Source organism: Triturus cristatus, chromosome 2_1 (genome assembly GCF_964204655.1).
Source record: "Triturus cristatus chromosome 2_1, aTriCri1.1, whole genome shotgun sequence".
Taxonomy (NCBI): Eukaryota; Metazoa; Chordata; class Amphibia; order Caudata; family Salamandridae; genus Triturus; species Triturus cristatus.
This window is the reverse complement of record NC_140581.1, coordinates 236,436,236-236,456,012: the sequence shown is the minus strand read 5'-3', so window position 1 is coordinate 236,456,012 and position 19,777 is coordinate 236,436,236. Positions and strand designations below refer to the sequence as shown.

Below are 19,777 nucleotides of genomic sequence, written 5' to 3'. Positions count from 1 at the left end.
CGTCCACTCCAGTATCTTACACTATGTTGATATTACCAAATTCAAGAGAGCTCGCACTGGAGGTCATGCATTTTCACTGGTTACTGATCAAGCTTGCAAGGATCCCCCTGTGCTGAGAGAAAACTCAAATGCAAAGAAAGTTTCGGGAATGTAACTCAGCATGTGCGCTTAGACATTAAATGGAGGCCTTCCATATATACCTAACGTCTGAATCAGCTTGTGCAGAAAGTTAGGCTGATTGGTAAGCTTGGGGAACTTCATCAAGTCCATCATATCAACCTAAAGTTCAGGCATTTGCAAATTTAAAGAAATGAACTGAAATCAGTATTGATTCTTGTCTTCCCAAAAAGGAAGAAACTGATTCACTGTTGCGGTGCTTGGGTATTCAGCTTTGGTTGAAGACCTTCAAATATCCACGATTGTTAATAATTTCTGTAATGAAGCAGTGATCCCTGGCCCTTAAACTTGCAACTATGGCACTTATGAAAAACGCTGACGGGACTAGCAGCCTAGCAGCTATGCATCCAATTTCGAATTGGCCTATTGTGTCGAAGGTGGTAGAACATATTGTCTAGACTCACATGTTAGAGAGTTTTGCTCAATACCTGGAAGTCAAGTTTCTATCGGGACATGGGATGGAGTCAGCTTGAAAGATGAAAAATAAATTATTATGGTACAGTACAGCAATTGTGTGCATTGGGCGGTTCCTATCATTTTGGAGCGGTCATCTGTTTTCAACAGAGTGAGCATTGTGCTTTCCTAGAAATCATGGACTAAGAGTCAAATGTAAGCTATGACACTGAGCTCATGAGGCAGCTGGGGGAGAATAGGGCAGTTTCCTAAAGTAACCAGCAGAGACTCTGGTGTATTATCCAGTATATGGGAAAAGCAGGCTGCCTCTTAAAAGATCCACGACAGAGAGTTGAGTTAGCGTCTTCTCCTTCTCTAGCTACATTAAGGAACCCTAAAATGCTAGTGAAACCTACACAGACAACTCCAGTAGTAAAATAATAAAAATCTGAGATGTATTTTGTTAGCAATCTATCTATGAAAATAAGTATCTGATGTGTATATAATTTGTAACCGATTGAAGTTAACTAAGAATTCTATTCCTTTCCTTTACACTTACAGCAGAATTTATTCACCAGAGCACCCACATTCTTCACATTAAACTATGCAAGTGCAGTTTTTATTATATCCCTGCCACCTGATAATCTTCTAGAGTCAAGCCGGTTCAAACGTATGCTATGAAAAGTCAGCTTTGAACTAAGGGTATGGACTCACTTTGGGGAAACATCGTGTACAGTTTAATTCACCTGCCTTGGACCACGGTGTGATGTGGAACAAGGGCCCATACTATTTGAAATCCGCTTTTTAGAACTATCACCTATTGTAACCATTAGATCTAGCCACAGCCTCAGACGAAAATACCTTAAAGCAAGAAAGTTTAGGTAGTTGGACATACCGTGGCCAATTAATTTGTGAAGTTGTTGAATGGTCTTTCTAGATGTTTAAAACCAATGGGAGATCATTAAAGAGCAAGAAAGGCGTTAAGGGGGATACTTTTGTGTTAAACTAGATATTCCACAAAATCTTTGTTCTCCAGAACTCTAGAGTCACGCCCCATGCCTTCAAGTCATCATTAGGCTCATGTGTGTGATGTGAATAATAGTTATCGCTTAACATTACAGGGCACATGTTCCAACCCTATTATCTTGCCTTCTTTTTACTCATTTTACTTACAAAGCATATGGAAGGGGAACTCTTTTTAAAAGAAATTGCAATACACAGTTTATTTTATTAAATTGACCCAAAGTAAATTGTACACAATGAAGTTGACTTTAAACTTCATATGTTGACAATACTCAATACTTTTCCATCACTTTTGGGGTGTATAGGGGAGTGTTCCCACGATTTGCATCAGATATCCCAAGAAGTGAAGATGTTTTAAGGTAACAAATAAATATATCTTAGATAAAATACAGAAATGGATTTCAGAATTTTTCAGCAGAAGTGTGGATCTATAGTGCACACTTTAGGTGAGGGGGTGGCTCAGGATTAGCATTGGTAAATATTCAGAAAGGGTAGTAAACTCATGCTGCTACCCTTAGAATGCATGGTTGATGTAAAATCAGTCAAAATAAAAATGTTTTGGATAGTTAATAGGAGGCAGAGCTGGATACTCTCTAGAGTGTAGTGCATTGAAGCAAGTGGAGAAAGGACTGCAGTACCTTAGCCAGTGGTCGTTTTATTGGACATGTACCAAATTATTGCAGTTATAACAGTGCACAGCATTATGTTTATGGTCATTTTGTTTTAGTGACAGAATATTGTAGCAATAATGTTCTGATGTAGCTCCAATTTTGACTCCATATAAGAAACTTACATTACACTCACAAGTAGCCCTACTGTAAACCAATATTGTGCATGTGGAAATATTTCAAGTGAGATTGTGCATATGGTATTTTATGGGGCATCACTTCAGCCATTAATATTTGTGTCTGCTCAGCATTTAATGCATGTGTTCTCTTCTACTTAGACTGCCTGAACAGACATCATTCTCCCTTACTTTGGCCTTTTCTGTTAACACAGTGGAGTAAATGTTTTGGTAAAGTAACCTGGGGATTCTTTGTTTTATACTGCAGGTACACAGGGTGTTTTCAAAAGGTGCAGCATCTCAAGAAGGAAGCATTGAGCGTGGAGATTGCATCCTGTCTATAAATGGTGTCCCTCTTGGGGGATCGGTGCATGGGGAGGCTCTCACTGCTCTTCATCAGGCGAAACTTTGCCAATCTGCCATCGTTGTAATCAAAAAAGTGATACCTGGAGGTCTCAGGTCTGCCCGGCCAGATCCATCTGCTGTGGGGTGGACAATTCTGGCACCTGGAGAAGATGTCTGCAGGGACCTAGGAAAAGGTATGTGCTCAGAACAATACTGGGTGGAAGTGTTCTTCACAGATAAGAAAACTGCGGTTGTTCTTGGAGGTGCTTGATAATAATCAATAGCCCACCTGCATGTGGCTCACCATTTCGGAAAACATTGCTAGAATTTTAAAATCCTGCTATGCATTGTTCTGCACTTGGATCTTTGTTCATATTTCCTGAGGAATTGCTATTTTATGGTTTCTTAGAATGTTTATGATAAAAAAAATGCATTGATTTATTATGCTTTTGAAAACACTAAATCCAGGAAGCCAAAGAAGGTGAATTAAAGTGCAGGATCTGTCAAAGAAAACCTCAATTCCACATTCCTCTAAAACACTTTAGGGATAAACAAAAGCCAGATTTGGCATTTTTATTTTCTTACTCAATAATATTTTGGGTGAAAGTACTGTTAAGGTATGTGCCACAGTTTGGAAAAAGGATCACAATTTATTTAAATTACAGTGGCATTTGTGACGCAGGTAAAACAGACAGGTAAAAACATTTGCAGGAATTTGTCCCTTTTGGACTAATGGGCATCTGAGAGTGAGCTTACGGCCATGTCAGCACATGATCTAACCGCAGAAGATGGACGCTGCTCTCTCCTGATCAACTTCTTGGCTTGGCAGAATAGTCTCATTGCACTTCTCTTGGTGTTCACTAGTGTGTGTCACATCTCCTTACTATAATACGTTAAATTCTTTAACATATATAAACACATTAAATAGGTTAATCAGTTGGATCCAGAAACAAGCCAGTGGCAGCAACTTAGCATATCTTGGGGAAATTATCTAATAAATGTAATTTAGATCACATCTGTGTTTTGAAGGAACATGGATTTAGTTAAGGGTATAGTTAAGTCTTGTAAAGCGAGTGGGATTACCAAATGTGAAGCATTATGATCCAGGGAGCAATACTCAAGCCTTGTTCATGGAGATCCTGGTAGATGCCCTATTTGCATCCCAGACACGGACCTGTCATCTAAAAGGAGGTGTGGGCTCTTCCTGAATGGTGGTGCTTGTGGTCTGTTGAGAAGCCCATTATACTCTATTATTTGGAGATTAGGTGTTGGAATACGCATGCTTGTTTTAGCTTTCTCAGTTTGGTTTGTTACCCTGAGAAGGCTCCTAATTGCTGAAAATGAAGAATTATATGTGATGTATTGCTGTGTACGAGAGGGAATCTGTAGTGTGTTACCCTACACCCCATGTGGTTCGTCTATTACACGCTTACCAGTAGAGGGTTTGTTTTCTACTTCATATTGTGGTGTAGTTTGGGTATATTCCAGGTGGTTTATGAGATGATGATCTTTTTACAACACAGGAGCTACGTCAGACAGACTCCTACAAGACATAGAGAGAGTGGGTTACCCTTAAGGGGGACTGTGTGTCCATCCTAGAAGTCTTGAACAGCTAGGACTTGCTCAGTCTAGGGTAGAGTCTGTGAGATGATAAAAGTGAGAGCGGAAGGAGGATATCTGCAACTTGAGATTGTAGAACCTGACTCTAGAAAACCCAAGAGGCCAAAGGGACCTCCAGAGCAATTGGGCAACTCCTGGCCAACCCAACGGCTGGAAGTGAGTCGACTCAGGGCACCAGATTGGAGCATGCACCTGACAGTGGATAGCTAAGGGCCTACTTCCTAACACTGACAGCTACCAGCGACCTTCTTTGGTCAAGCTGGCCTCACGAGGGACAGAAGTCTGACCTCGGAGACCGGATGAGCCACATTACGTTGTTGGCCATGATGATCCTATGCACTTGCTAGGAGGCCTCTATGGGTAGGCTCTATCCCAGTTGGGGTCTGTAGATGAGAAGGGGTCCCAATGGACTAGGTTAGGGGCTGGGGTTCAGCTAAATAGTATAGCAGTCCTGCAGAGACAGAACATGAGGGTTGTGCACCTCCACACAGGGAGCAGACCTATCACTAGGGTGTGAGGCTGGAACTAATCTTGCCAATGCAAAGGGCTTTTCTACATCTTTTCTGATTAAAACCATGAGAACCGCCCAAATGAATGGCTGTTGCTTCTTGCCTTTTTATCTAGGGAGGCCTGTGTAATTAAATGGCCTTTTTGCATGGACAGCCCCCTTTTTTGGTGGTTTTTAGTCTCTGCACATAGGAGCTGCCCAGTGTATGTGTTCTGACCCCTAAAACATGGTTACATTGGCTTATCCCTGATTGTCTTATTTAATAATTAACTTTCTTACATTCCATAATCAGATTTGTTTTTTAGAAAGTGTGTTTTATTGATTCCTTGTGTATCCTGCCACACTATTGCTTTGGCATTATTTCCATAGAGAAAGCCATCCTAATGCAAGGGGGATTCATGTTCAGAGATGACAGTTCTAGCCAGTATTGTTACCTTGAGCAGTGATTAACTTTCCTTGCTTGCCTCTCAGGTGCTGAACTGATCGACGCAACATGTGTGGAGCTTTTGAAGACCTCTGCTGGCTTAGGGTTTAGCCTGGATGGGGGAAAGGCTTCTATCTATGGCGACAGGCCTCTGTTTATCAAGAGAATATTTAAAGGTATGGAAATTTTTTGTCATATCTTATTATCCTTCATTTTCCATAACATGTCCAGAACACACCGGTCACTAAAATGCAGACTAACCTCTCCTAGATTTTGAAGGACCTCTTAGTAGATGACTTGCACCAGTAGTACCAGCATTCTATTACTGGATTCTAAGTGGTAGTTAATTCCCGCTGGTAGATGCTGGACCCCACTTTCACTCACTTTTGGGGACCAGGACTCTTCTGTCCCAAATCGAGGGTGGTGGTGGTCCTGCAATTGTGGTAAGCCACCTAGTAAAAATGTCTTAGGCTGCGACTGTCCACCTACCTCTTCTCACAGGCCTGCGGCCTGCCCAGTCCTAAACATTTTTCTGTACTGGGCATGGTTAACACATGGTGATGTCACTTTATTATGCGAATGGCAAGTGCCACAGGCATGCCAGCTTCTACTCGCCACTTGGGCACTACTATGTGCATGTGTTGCTGGGCCACGCTGAAAGTTTAACTTTCAAATGAAACCAACAGGCAAGCAGCATCTGGACCTCACATATGGTCTGGCCCCAAAGGAGCTGGGGTGAGGCTGAGCCCGCAGGTGGGAACTGCCCAGCTGAAATGCAGTTCTTTAGTTTTTGCCAGCCTGCCTAGGGCAAAACCACGGATCCTGCTCACCCTATTTGCTGCTGGCCTGCCAACAAGAAAAAGAACACCAGTGGTATCAGAAGCAGTACTTATCGGGTGCCAAAGTAGACTGTATGTGTGAGTGAAAATCTGCCTGTTTTTTGGGAAATCACCTGGGAAAGCAATAATAGAGAGCATGCATTAGGGAAGTATTGTGGGTCAAATGATACATAGGTTACTGTAAAGGGTTTGTAAAATAGTTCTTTGGTTAGTTTCAGAATCCTCTTACACTGTATTTAATAGACATGAGAATATGAAATATTGAAAGAAGTACTGTTACCTTCATACCTAATATATTTTTATGTTCTGTTGACAATTTTTGCAAGCGCAGACTACTAATAGTAAAGAGCATCCTGGCACTGAGAGCTAAGACCGTCACTGCACAACAATATCTCAAAATCATTTTTGACCACAAAGCAGGGTTTTAAGTTCCTTTCTGAATGTTAAGGTGCGAAGAAATGTATTTTAGGGTTTGCGGCAATGTATACCAGTGTTTTCCTTCTCAATTGGCTATGCCTCCAAAAAGTGAGTTTTTAAACGTGCGAATCACCATTATTATGTTTTTTGCCTGAACAAAGAAGTTGGTTTGGAATATAATTAGAAAAACTCCCTGCAGGCACTGTGGCCCCCTCTTGTGGATTGCCCGATGGACCATACACAGGGATCTTAGTAGGATCCGTTTCTCATTAGGCAACCAATGTAGTTTATGTCTAACTGCATTACGTGTCCTTCCCCTAGGTCTGAACACCAAGCAAATCGCTGCATTTTGCAGCAAATTAGATTTTGACAGTCCTGTGTTAGAAATGCCCAAGTAGAGGCTGTTACAGTAATCCAGTCTTGAGAGTTAAGGCTTGTACAGCACTTTTCCACCCTTGTAAATTCAAGCACTGGATATTTGGTTTCAACAACTTAAGTTGGACAAACACTGTAGACACCGTTTTATTTTCTTGGTGTTGGGCTATAACCTGTCATCAAGATACCCCTCTAGGTTCCGCACCACTGAGTTGGGTAACAGAGGGTCTCCCATCAAGTTGCACCCCAAGATTCTCCACAACTGAGTTGGGTAACAGAGAGACTCCCAATTCCATGGGCCACCAACCACCCACCAAATTGTCTTGTTTTGACAAAAAAACAAAACCTCTGTTTTATCTGGGTCAAGTTATAGAGCATTATTGGAAATCCATTTTGTTGTGACTTAGAGACATATCTTTTTAAACCTGTGATATCAAACCATCATATAAATCAACTGGGTATCATCAGCATCCATTGCAAAATGTAACCCAGTGAAATGGATGTTTGGCCAATGACGTGACCTAAATATTTAAATGAGTGGCACTTTGCATGTGACTTGGAGATAAGCACTGAGCCAAAGTAAGGACTGTACTATGACTGCTATCCCTGAGAGCCTTTTAGGTAGGGTCCTGTGAGGGATGGTGTTGAAGGCAATTGAAAGATCTAAGAGAATAAGACCTGCATCGCCTCCATTATTCAAATTCCACCTTATCTCGTCCACCACTCATTTTAGAGCTGACTTAGTGCTATGCGTAGCTCTGAAACTAAAATTAGCATCCGCAAGGGTCTTATTGGATTGTGAGAATATGGAGAGAATTACATTTATTTATGCTTCTCCAACATTTTGATTGGCTCCAGCAGGAAGGATAATGGTCCAGAATGTCAAGAACGGCTGGATCATCTGTTGGGTTTTATCAGGATAAGGGTCATGATTGCATGCGTCCAACTTATCTGAAAGAAACACAGAGTAATAGATTCCTTACCTTAGAATGACCCCCAGGCGTCAGACTGGATCCGGAAAGTTTTCGTCAGCAGTACCCCTGCGCTTCAGAAGGTGGCGTTGTGTGGCTCCACGTCCGTCGTTGGTGTCGTGGTCACCGAGATGACGTCACGACAGCTACTTAGGCGCCGCCCTCTCACACTGACGTCAGTTCTATCTTTTTCTGCGCCAGCAAGCGCAGATCCGAGAGAGCGATATCCCCAGTCATTTTTTGACTGAGTCTTTTTTATGTTTTTTGTCTCTGTTTTTTCGAGTCGATCAACTCCTGGTGCCGTAGGGATGCCCGGCTTCAAGTCTTGCGAAGACTGTCATGGTATGATGTGGGTGACGGACCCGCACCGCGTGTGTCTCTACTGCCTGGGGCGTGACTACGACCCCAAGTCGTGCCTTGACTGCCGCGCCATGGCGCCGAAGACTTTGCTGGAGCGGTCCCGAAAGTTTCTTGAAGTCCGGCAGTCGGTTCCGAGCAGTTCAAGGCCCTGGTCCTGTGGGAGGTCGAGGTCACGGAGCCATCACCATCGTTCGTCGGGATCGAAGTCTTCGCACTCTGGGTCAGGTAAGACGAAGCATCACAAGAAGTCGAAAAAGCGTAGTAGCTCACTGACTTCCCGTCACGCGACGCGGCTGAGGGTGTGGGTGGTGCCTCCCCCATGGCTCTGGCGGAGCCTACGGTGTCGCCGTCGGCCTACCCACCCTTCCCGGGTCCGTCGGCGACTCCAGCCCAGCTGCAGGAATTTCTGTCAGCCATGGCCTACCTCTTTGGGCTGTCGGGCCCTGCCGGCGCGCCTTCAGCCCAGCGGGCCCAATTGGGGGTCCTCGCCCTTTACTGTCGGCGGCTCCGGCTCTGGCACCGCAGGGCCCCCTAGAATCCAGGCCTGGATCCCGGTCGACGCCGGTTGTCCTCGTAACACCTCCCTTGACGTCGACCCCACTGGCACCACCTCCGACGTCGCCCGTGGCACCCGACGACGTCGCCCCCGGTCTCCCCCCTGATGTGGACACGGAGTCGGTACGGCGTCGCTCAACGCCAATTCTGACGCCGATGGGGTATTTTTATCCCTATGTCTAGCCTCCCTATTTTAGGCCTGTTCATCATCCTTCGGAGGAAGGGGAGGACTGTGAGGGGACTAATGACCCTCTCACAACTCAGTGTGAGTATGACCCAGACTGGGCAGAGGAACTGGGGTATGCCAGTGTTCTGGACACCTCTCCTGACATTGGCATGCTCACTCCTCCTACCGTGGCTATGGAGGAGGGTGCAAGTTATGCAGTGGTGTTGCTTAGGGCGGCGGAGGCCCTCCACCTCCAACTCCCTACAGTGGCCATCAGGACTAACCTGACAGAAGTGCTTTAGCCGGCAGCTACCTCTGCGGAGCCACTGCTGCCTTTTAATGATGCACTTTCGGACGTTCTTTTGTGCACCTGGTCCAGGCCCAACACAGGGGCTCCTGTGAACAGGAACGTGGCCCTACGCCATCGCCCGGCCCCGGGCGTCCCTCTTTTCCTCTCCCAACACCCCACCCCTGAGAGCTTGGTTGTCCAAGCCTCCACGTCCCAAAGCGCCTTCCCTACCGCACCCCCGGATAGGGAATCCAAGAGACTGGAACAGTTTGGGAAGATTCATTTTTCTTCCGCCAGTTCAGGGCTGCGGTCTGTGTACACCGCATGCCTCTTGGGCTGTTATTCCCACTCTGTGTGGGATACGGTGGCACAGGTGCTGCCTCAGTGTCCGGAGGAGGCCTGGACAGTGCTCTCTCAGGCTATTGCTGAAGGGAGAGATGCAGCCAAGTTCACAATTCGATGTGGTCTTGACACCGCCGACAGAGCAATTTCCACGACAGTGATGCTCCATCGCCATGCCTGGCTGAGGACTAATGGCTTCTCGGGGGATGTCCAGAACACACTCATGGACATGCCCTTTGATGGCATTCACCTTTTTGGCAACAAGGCGGATAGTGCGTTTGAGCGTTTTAAGGACTCACGGGCTACGACCAAGTCCTTGGGCCTTTCGGCCATTTGTTCTCCACCGGCTTCTGCCTTTCGTTCCTTTCGTGGCCACGGAAGGGGCGCCCCAACACATTCTCTTCAGAGCCACAGGCCTGCGCAACAACTGTCCCAGCAGGCGGGTCAGTCTACCTCCACCACTGCCTCCAAACCTTCCTAGTCTGGTTTTTCAGGCCCATCAAACGCCAGTCGACGGCAGGATTCGCCATCACCTCCCCCACTGGAGCACCATCACTACAGACAGGTGGGTTTTACAGATAGTCCAAAGGGGCTACTCACTCCCCTTCGAGACTACCTCTCCAGCCATGCCACCCCAGTACCAGCGCATGTCGGGGGATCACTTGGCACTTCTTCAACAGGAAGTTGTGGCCCTCTTGGCCAGGGGAGCCATCGAGCGCGTTCCTGCGCCAGAAGTAGATCGTGGTTCTTATTCCCACTACTTTTTGGTGCCCAAGAAGGACAAGGGCCTGCGTCCTATCTTAGACCTCCATAACGCCAATCGCCTCCTCCGGAAGGAGAAGTTCAAGATGTTAATTCTGACTCAGGTCTTGTCTGCCCTCGACCCTGGAGAGTGGATGGTAGCGTTGGATCTGCTGGACGCATATTTCCATATTCCCGTCCTGACGGCCCACCGGCACTACCTGCGATTTACGGTAGGCCACGAGCACTTTCAGTTTACTGTGCTCCCCTTTGGCCTTACCAGCGCCCCTCGGGTGTTCACGAAAGTGATGATGGTGGCCGCAGATCATCTGTGCAGATCAGAGGTTCCAGTCTTCCCCTATCTCGACGACTGGCTGTTGAAGGCGGGATCGCCCCAGGCAGTCATCTCCCACCTCCATTCTACGGCCGACCTCCTGCATTTGCTGGGGTTCTCCATCAATGTGCTCTAAGTCGCACCTGATTCCCTCTCAGAAGCTCCTCTTCATCGGAGCGGTTGTGGATACGACGCTCTTTCGGGTCTATCCTCCCGAATGGCTAGTCCAGGCTATTCAGGCTCTGATTCCGATCTTTGGGCCTCTATCCTGGGTTTCTGTCAGGCTGACCCTGAGGCTGCTGGGCCCCATGGCCTCCTGCATCCTGCTGGTCGATCATGCCAGATGGCATATGCGGGCTCTGCAGTGGGACCTGTAGTTCCAGTGGGCGCAGCACTAGGGGAACCTGTCCGAGTCCGTCCAGATCTCAGAGGGCACTGCAAGACAGTTGCAGTGGTGGCTCACAAACCGGCATTGGGTCAATGGCAGATCCCTCTCCCTTCCCCAACTGGAGCACACAGTGGTGACGGATGCGTCCCTCCTGGGATGGGGCGGTCACATGGGAAAGGCGGAGATCAGAGGCCTCTGGTCTCAGGCGGAGTCCCGCCTCCATATCAACCTTATGGAGCTTCGGGCGATCTGACTTGCACTGAAGGCATTCCTTCCCTCTGTCTGGGGAAGAGTAGTGCAGGTGTTCACAGACACCACCACCGCCATGTGGTACTGCAACAAACAGGGCGGGGTGGGGTCGTGGACCCTATGTCAGGAGGCTCTGCACCTCTGGACATGGCTGGAACATCAGGGCATTTCCCTGGTGGTTCAAAACCTAGCAGGTTCACTGAACGCCAGGGCGGACGAACTCAGCCGCAGGTGCATGATGGATCACGAATGGCGTCTTTGCTCGGACTTGCCGCAAGGTCTCTTTCAACAGTGGGGAAAGCCTTGGTTAGATCTATTTGCCACCAAAGAGAACACGCAATGTCAGCCATTCTGCGCGTTGGAATTTCCAAGGCAGCACGTGCTAGGAGACACTTTACGTTGCGAGTGGAGTTGCAGTCTGTTGTATGCCTTTCCGCCTATACCACTTCTAACCAGAGTGCTGAAGAAGATCAGGTACGAGAGGGCCCAAGTCATTTTTGTAGCTCTGGACTGGGCTCGAAGAGTATGGTATCCCGAGCGACTCAGTATGACCATCGATCCCCCGATCCGACTGCCTCTTCGGGAGGATCTTCTGTCGCAGCAGCAGGGGACGGTCCTCCACCCGAACCTGTCCAGTCTCCACCTCCTTGCGTGGAGATTGAGCGGCGGCAGTTGATTCCTTTTGACTTGCCTTCTGAAGTTTCTAATGTCATTCAGGCGTCCCTCCGCTAAGTTGGTATAGGCCTGCAGGTGAAACAAATTTGTGGCATGGTGCACAGCAAAGGCTGTGGATCTCCTTTCTGCCCCTCTTTCAGAAGTCCTTTTGTTTCTTCTTTCTTTGGCCCAGCAGGGCTCTGCTCTGGGCACTATCAAGGGCTACCTTTCTGCTATTTCGGCCTTTCTCAGGCTCCCTGATCAGCCCTCTCTCTTCAAGTCCACTATTGTAAATAGATTCCTCAAAGGCATTACTCACCTTTTCCCTCCTATTCCTTTTGTGATGCCACAGTGGGACTCACCTATTTAATGTGCGCTCCCTTTGAGCCTCTTTACAATTGTCCTCTGCGTCTCTTAACTCTAAAGACTGCTTTCCTGGTTGCCATCACCTCGGCTAGGAGAGTGTGTGAGCTCCAAGCTCTTTCTTGTAAACCTCCTTTTCTATCTGTCCTTCCGGACAAGGTTGTGCTCAGAACCCGTCCATCCTTTTTGCCAAAAGTTGTCACTTCTTTTCACATCGGGCAAACCATCACTTTGCTCACCTTCTTTCCGCCTCCGCATCCTTCTAGAGAGGAAGAGAGGCTCCACCGTCTGGACCCAAAACGAGCGCTCTCGCTTTACTTGAACCGCACACAAAAGTTCCGGGTGGATGACCAGCTCTTTGTTGGCTACGTTGGCACAAAGAAAGGTCGGGCCGGTACACAAGCGGACTATTTCCAGATGGGTCGTCTTGTGTATTAAAGCCTGTTATTCTCTGGTTAAGAAGGAGCCTCCAGTGGGGCTGCGCGCCCATTCCACCAGGGCGACTGCAGCCACTACAGCATTGGAACGTGGTGTCCCCCTGCCAGACATCTGTCAGGCAGCTACGTGGGCATCGCTGCACACTTTTACTAAGCACTATTGCCTGGACAGCCAAGTCCGAAGAGACGGCTTCTTTGGCCGTTCTGTTCTCCAAGACTTCCTGGGGTGATCTTGATTCGCAGACCCACCACCGGGGTTGGTATTGCTGGGGTATCTATTCTAAGGTAAGAAATCTATCACTATGTGTTTCTTTCAGATGAACAAGTTACTTACCTTCGGTAGCGATATATCTGTAAGAAACATTTATAGTGATAGATTCCTTACGGCCCCACCCATCCTCCCTGTTCTGCGAACTGATTTCTAGGGTTAAGGTCATCCCTTTCAGGGCCATAGTTTCAAGGCACCAGTGGTCAGTATCTTGCATGTCTCTGCGTTCCTGGTGCAGAAAGTCGTGTACAGAACTGACGTCAGCGCCCAAGGGCGGCATCTAAGTAGCTGCCGCAACGTCATCTCGGCGACCACAATGCCAACGACTGACGCGGAGCGCACAACGCCACCTTCTGACGTGCTGGGGTAGTGCTGACGAAAACTTTCCACATCCAGTCTGATGCCTGGGGGTAATTCTAAGGTAAGGAATCTATCACTACTAATGTTTCTTACAGATATATCATTACCGAAGGTAAGTAACTTGTTAGATGGAACCGAAGCTGAACTTAGAACGGTATTGCACAGGTTTGTGAGAATTGGTACCAACAAATTTGTCCCCAGCTGTAAAAACTTTAGCAGGACAGAGATCCTGATTTCACTGAGAGCAATAAGTCAAGGGACCCCTCAAGGATGAGACACTCAGAATTTAAGATATCACCCTCCAGAATCTAATTGAGAGTTGTGGACTTCCCCCAATCTCACCACTACTCCTGCATTAGAGTTGTTAAATGTCTCGCAGATCTTAAGTATTTTTTTGTTAAGGATGCTGCTAAATTATTGCAGATCTCTTGCACATTCTGAATGGTGATATTTAGGCATCCTGGGTTAGTGAAAGAGTTTACGATTTGTGAAGATCACCTTAGCCTAATTGGCGGACTCTAGGATTAGCCCATTGAAGTGCCCTGCAGCATGAACCTGTTTTTATACCTGTTAAGTTCGTTCAGCTATAACCCTTTCTTCTCAGAAGCATGTGTGCCACATTCTTTCTAGTTGCTTTCAGATTTGTTTTTTGCCTGACATAATGCATCTGAGAACACAAGGGCAGAATATCTATTCTCACAGGTCTAACTTCCAGAATTGGAGCAACTACAAGAAAATCTGCTTTGATTTATTTACTCGCTGATTTGTTTAGAACATCATCTTTTGTCTCCTAAAAGTCAAACTGCCTAGGTAATTCCTCCAGGTCAGCCAACCACAAGTTGAAATAATTTTGTTCCATGCCCGTCTTATCATTGTTCTACTGGCCAGTAAGTTCTCTCTTGCCACATGCCAAAGAAGGGTAAGACACCCTATGATCAGTCCATGGTAAATAGATATTTTGAGAATAACATATGTTCTCCTTTCTTGAGAGTATCAGGTCTAAAGTATGGGTCTTTCTATGGGTGGTTTCTTGCTAAAATTAATTAAGCCCATCGAGATGCCAAGCCTCTGAAATATTATCCCCCCTTTGTTGGTAGGGAAATCACCCAGAGATTAAAATCAACTACTACCAGTAGATTAGCGGAATTTAAAACAACGGGCTAACCAGTCAATGAACACATTAGCGAAATGTCGGTTCACCCCTCGGTTACCTTTCATGTGTGACCAGGAAGAAGATATAAACACCATAAAGGTCAGAAACTCAACTGTAGTGAATTTATCTGAAAGAACCTGTTGAACTAAAAATAATCTCTTAAAACAACCGCAAGACCACCTCCTCCCCTTTGTCATGATCTGATGTATTGATATTGAAACCTGGAGGGATCCCAAAAACTAATGCTGTATGGGAACCTTCATGCAGCCAAGTTTCAGTAAAAAAAAAAAAAAATGAAATAATTTCTGATTAGGTATGAGATCTGGCCTCTCTGTATGATGTTTAGGTTAGAATCCTACATTTAGTCGGGCTTACCAAAGCTATGTAGGTGATTTATCACCCAAGATCCTCACTGTCATTGGTTATGTTAATTTCCTGTTCTAGTGCTGTCACCCCTCCATTTTCTTAGCAAAATTCTGGCCATAATATAATAACTCACTGTTGGAATAAGTAATGCGTAACCCATTCTGCATACAAATGACTATCGTGGCTAGTGGTAGATTCTGAGTGGTCGCTTACTGGCATAGATGGCAGTAGCGGCTGCTACCTGACGGGGGTGGTGAGGCGGGGCGGACAAGAGGGAGGAATGTAATAAAGAAAAAAAAAGGGCTTACCGTTAATGGCCGCAGCCGCCTCTCCTCCGTTCTCGTCCTCTTCATCTTCCTGTCCCAGCCGACGGCAGCAGGAAGTGCTCTGGTAGACAGGCTCCCCTGAGCCAATCACAACGCTGCGATGCAGTGTTGTGATTGGTCTCAGCTCCGTGGATCGGCGCTGAGACTGGAACAGGGAGCTTGTGCATGTTCCTGACCAGGTTGTAGAATGCAGCCTGGTAGGAACATGCAAAATGCGCATGAACTGTTTGGTTGGCCCAAGAGGGCTGGCCAAACAGTTCATGCGCACTTAGGGAGTGCAGACCACGCCTCCCCTGCTCTGGCCAGCCCCGCCCCGCCCCTGACTGCAATAGGGAAAATGAAATTATAATAACAATACGTTAATATCATTTTATTTTTCCTTTTGAGCAGTGGGCCACCACCGGTAGATGGACCTGCCTTCGTCACCACCGCTGCTTGGATGCAGTCCAGGACGACTGAAATACCATGGGCGCCCTTGCACACGCTCAGTTAACCCCCTCCGACTTGATCATTGCCTTAACCGGCGCATGTGCTCAGAGCATGTAATTTTAGGTGACCATGTTAAATAAATAAAGAAAAAAACACCAACACAGCACACATACTTTACAACTTCTCCTTAGAGCTTTCCACGGTTTTAAAACACCCCCAGAAACTAACTTTAAAATGTAAGGAAAACAATGAGAACTGAATTTGCAGAAATAGTGCAAAATGCCAATTTCCCAGCAATATTAATAACCGAAAATTCCATTTGCTGTTTTATGTCTTGCAAATTTTACATTTACATTTCAAATAATTCTTTTCTTCTGCTGAAGAAGGTTGTCTTCCTTCCCTGTCCGTTTCTGTCCAGTTCTGCAGATCGGTGCCTCATCCAATACTTCAGGGTTGCAACATTTGAACGATTCCCCACATATCCTCTCTTTGTGTCAGACCCGGCACGTGACAAAACAGTGAAAGGAATGAAATACATTCTACTAACTATGCATCCTACTCCCTTACTCGAAACCTTGGCAAAGGATGAAGCAATGGGTTTGATTGAACGGGAATAATGTGTTATGGTTGTATTTACCAGTGAATATTTATGGTCACAGAATAATCGAGGATTATTTTTTCTAGGCTGCCTGACAGGAAGCGCTGGCACTTATGTCTAAACTAGAGTACCTAGTAAAAACGCGACTTTACACCTAGATGCAATCAATTGTGAAACTTGTTTGGTCCGTGGTTTGAAATTATTATTGTCTAGGTACAAATTGCCACCGGTTTTTATTTTTCAGCTAATTATGTTGCAAAATTACAATTGCTTCAGAACTTTACATTCGATCTTTGTGACAACGGATCGAAGCCCACCATATCAATTAGGAATAACTCTTAAAGTTGTCTGTTCTTTCAGACATGTTGTTCTGATAATAAATCAACATGGCCAGTTTATGTATCGAGCAGCGCTGTTACAGAGCACTCTCTTTTACTCAGTGCCAGAGGAATGAAAAATCACATTTACTTTTCATTCCCTTTGCGCCAATGCAAGGTGACTGCTCCTCGGCTGAACTGCTTATAGGTGGGGCAGCCAGCAAATTGGAAGGTAGAGCAGGGCCAAGAGTTTGCCTGGCCTTATGATAAAGTCTCAATAAATTCCCCAAAATTATATTTGTTATGTCTTAATGTTTCACTTCAGTACATTAAATTATTGTATTGTATTGAGTGACATGAATTAGACGTGGTAGTTCCGGAAGGATTCATGTACCCTCCGACCTGTTCACATAGCCATCAGTGAATCAAGAAAAATGCCAGTGGGTATGAAGCCTCCAGTACGCAGTGGCGGCCGGTGTTTTGGTAGAGTGGCGGGGTGGAGGCGGCGGATGACGAGATAAGAAAAGAAACACCTGCCGCATCGCGCTCCTGTCCACTGCACGATCATGGCGGGACACGGTTGATTTCTTCGCTGCCCCACGCTGGACAAACCATGATTCCCTAGATTCCGAGCTCTCGTCAGTCGGACTCTGACTTCATTTACATCGCCGATGTCCCTCCGGACACGGCTCCTTTTCAAGCCACTAATCTCTGACTCCAGACATACCATTTACTGGTTAACACGCTGAATCCTTCGGCAGCGCCGTTTTCTTGTTAGGCACAGCCTTCTCCACAATTCCAGCACCGTCCAATCCATGCCAACCCGGTCCTGAAGATGATCCTAAATCACTGGATCGAAACGTCGTCGACCTGTCAGCGCAATTGATGGTGCTTACCTCATGTGGTTCAAAAGAAACTGTTTTCAAATTGTCTACAATGATTGCAAATTATTGATTTGAACCACCATATTCACTGTACATACTTTCACTTTTGCACCTTGCGCCGTTCCTTGCTGATATCACATTGTCACTTGCGTCGCCACCAGTTGTGTCACAAACACAATTGAGCACCAAGTACAATTCGGGTTGTTCACGCAAATTGGTTTTGCCTACAGTGCTGCCACAACTGTAATTCTCCTTTTTTCCTTCTCTAAATTTGTTACAAAATATATGATGCCATGTGCACATTCTTAACAAAAACCTACAGAGAGTCTCCTTTTCTTTCATGTAATGTATTACACATGCTTGCCTAACTGTCCTGCCTAATGATACCAGTTGAGAAATTGTTGCTTGTTTCACCTCTCCACTGCAGGCACAGGCTCCCAGATTACACTGCGGGCAATCCCGACGCTGCTTTCGTGCTGCTGCATTGGATTGGCCGGAGCGCTGATGATTTGCGCTCCTAGTTAGACTGGGAGCCGGTGCATTGCTCGGTTGGAGAGAGCTTCAGTGCGCATGATGGCCGACCAGATTGTCACGCACTCTGAATACCAGTGCAACCACTCCTCCACCAGCCTGTCAGCCCCCTGGCTCCGCCCCCCAAGACTCGGCTACGAGAGCGAAAATAAAACTGTAATATACAAAAGTTTATTATCGTTTTATTTTTCATTTTTGTGGCTGCCGGCAGGTGGGGCGTTGCTTCTCTGTCGTAGTGGAGAAGCCGGTGATGCTAGCACGTGGCCTTTATCGTTATTATAATTAAGGCAACGTTCAAGTCTTTTACTCCATCTACAGAGAGATGTTTGAATAGCGCACCTTCTGCACTTAATTACTTCAAGGTACCTCTCCCCTTTAACCTGCTGCTCACATGAACCCTTTTTTGAGACGGGCAGGCTTGCTGACTGCACTTTGTCTTTTGGCATCGTACATACATGCAGCCGATGTGCCAGTGAGTGCAGTGGATGGCGGCTTCGGAACACAGATTTTGGGCACCAGCACTTAATTACTTGCTTGCTTACTTTTTTATTTATTTATTTTGTTATTTATTTATTTTACGTAATAAGCACTGATCCCAAGCCGAATTTGGTTTCTTCCCTAACTGTGCTGCCAGGAAGTACATGCCCAAAACATATCTCCACTTTTCCACTGACATAGTTCTGTACTGAAATTAATATTTGTCATGTCCTCCACAAAACGCCCCAATTCTGTGAAGTGGTCTGCTTGTCTGTTTTGTTTGGGCTATGCCAGAAAAATGCCATCAATACAATGGAGCACATTTTATAAACCAAGGCTTTTGATCAACTTTGCCCATCGTTTCACTTGGTTACCTTTATTTAACTACACGTTAGTTCTATACAAAAAAACCTCATCGAAAAAATTGTCATATAGAAGCATAATTCTCTACCACCAGAATTGATTTTGGTTGCAAATGATTATAGTGTCCATTTGGGGTTCTTATACTCGCCTGTATGAAGAAATAGTTTTCCGAACTGGACTTAATAGTTTAATTAGACAGGTCTAATGATTTTATTCGGAGTTTCCACCGTAGGAATAGATTCGTGCCAGATTTTCTAACAACCTCTAGTTAAGTGAGTAAGATCTCTGTAGATTCATTGCATGCAAATGCATCTTCAGGCTGTCCTAAGATTCTTGCATGAGTCCAGCCCTTCTGGACCTACATTGTACCCAAGTTTTAACTCACGTGCATCAAACACCCCTTGTAGCCCAACACGTAGTTACTGGGTAAGAGCAGGAGGCTACTTGGTCCAAGTATTTCTCAAGCCTTATCCAGAGCATTGACTATGTAAGCACAGTAACCATCTTTGCTGCCAGGAATGACCTAAAACTCACTTTCTTTGTAGATTATTCATTTCTGTGGGCAGTTTAGAAGGCTTGCTTTCTCTAGTGGCAAGATGCCCCTTGAGTTGTACTTGCATTTATAAACAATTAGTAAAAAAAAATAAAAAATAGAACTATGATGGCACTTTCAATGTCTACCCAAGCATTTGCTCTTTTATTACAAGGGTTTTCTAAAACAGTTTCCTGGCCGCATGAATGCTTTTGCTGTTTCCGTTTGCAGAATGGTATTAAGTATTCTAGAGTAAACGTCTCAGCAAATTGAAATAGTTTCCAAAATTATTATTGTGCATTGTTATTGCAGATACATCAAAACAAAGCAGAATTTTAAATTAATCTTCAGCATGACGAACAAAGCATATTCTCTCCAGGGCCTTTCTTGTTTTTCATTACGATAAACTGCTGTGCGTT

At 45.8% G+C, this 19,777-nt stretch overlaps 1 protein-coding gene across 5 annotated transcripts in view; it reads left to right on the top strand.

Annotated features, from left to right (window-relative positions):
- PDZD2 (PDZ domain containing 2) overlaps positions 1-19,777 on the top strand; it is a 1,178,280-nt gene that overhangs the window by 1,112,616 nt on the left and 45,887 nt on the right. For all 5 annotated transcript variants that reach the window (XM_085630570.1, XM_085630578.1, XM_085630563.1 and 2 more), the window contains 2 exons: positions 2,646-2,916; positions 5,322-5,450. In XM_085630570.1, coding sequence (XP_085486696.1) covers positions 2,646-2,916; positions 5,322-5,450 — 400 coding nt within the window. The remainder of the gene's footprint in view (positions 1-2,645; positions 2,917-5,321; positions 5,451-19,777) is intronic.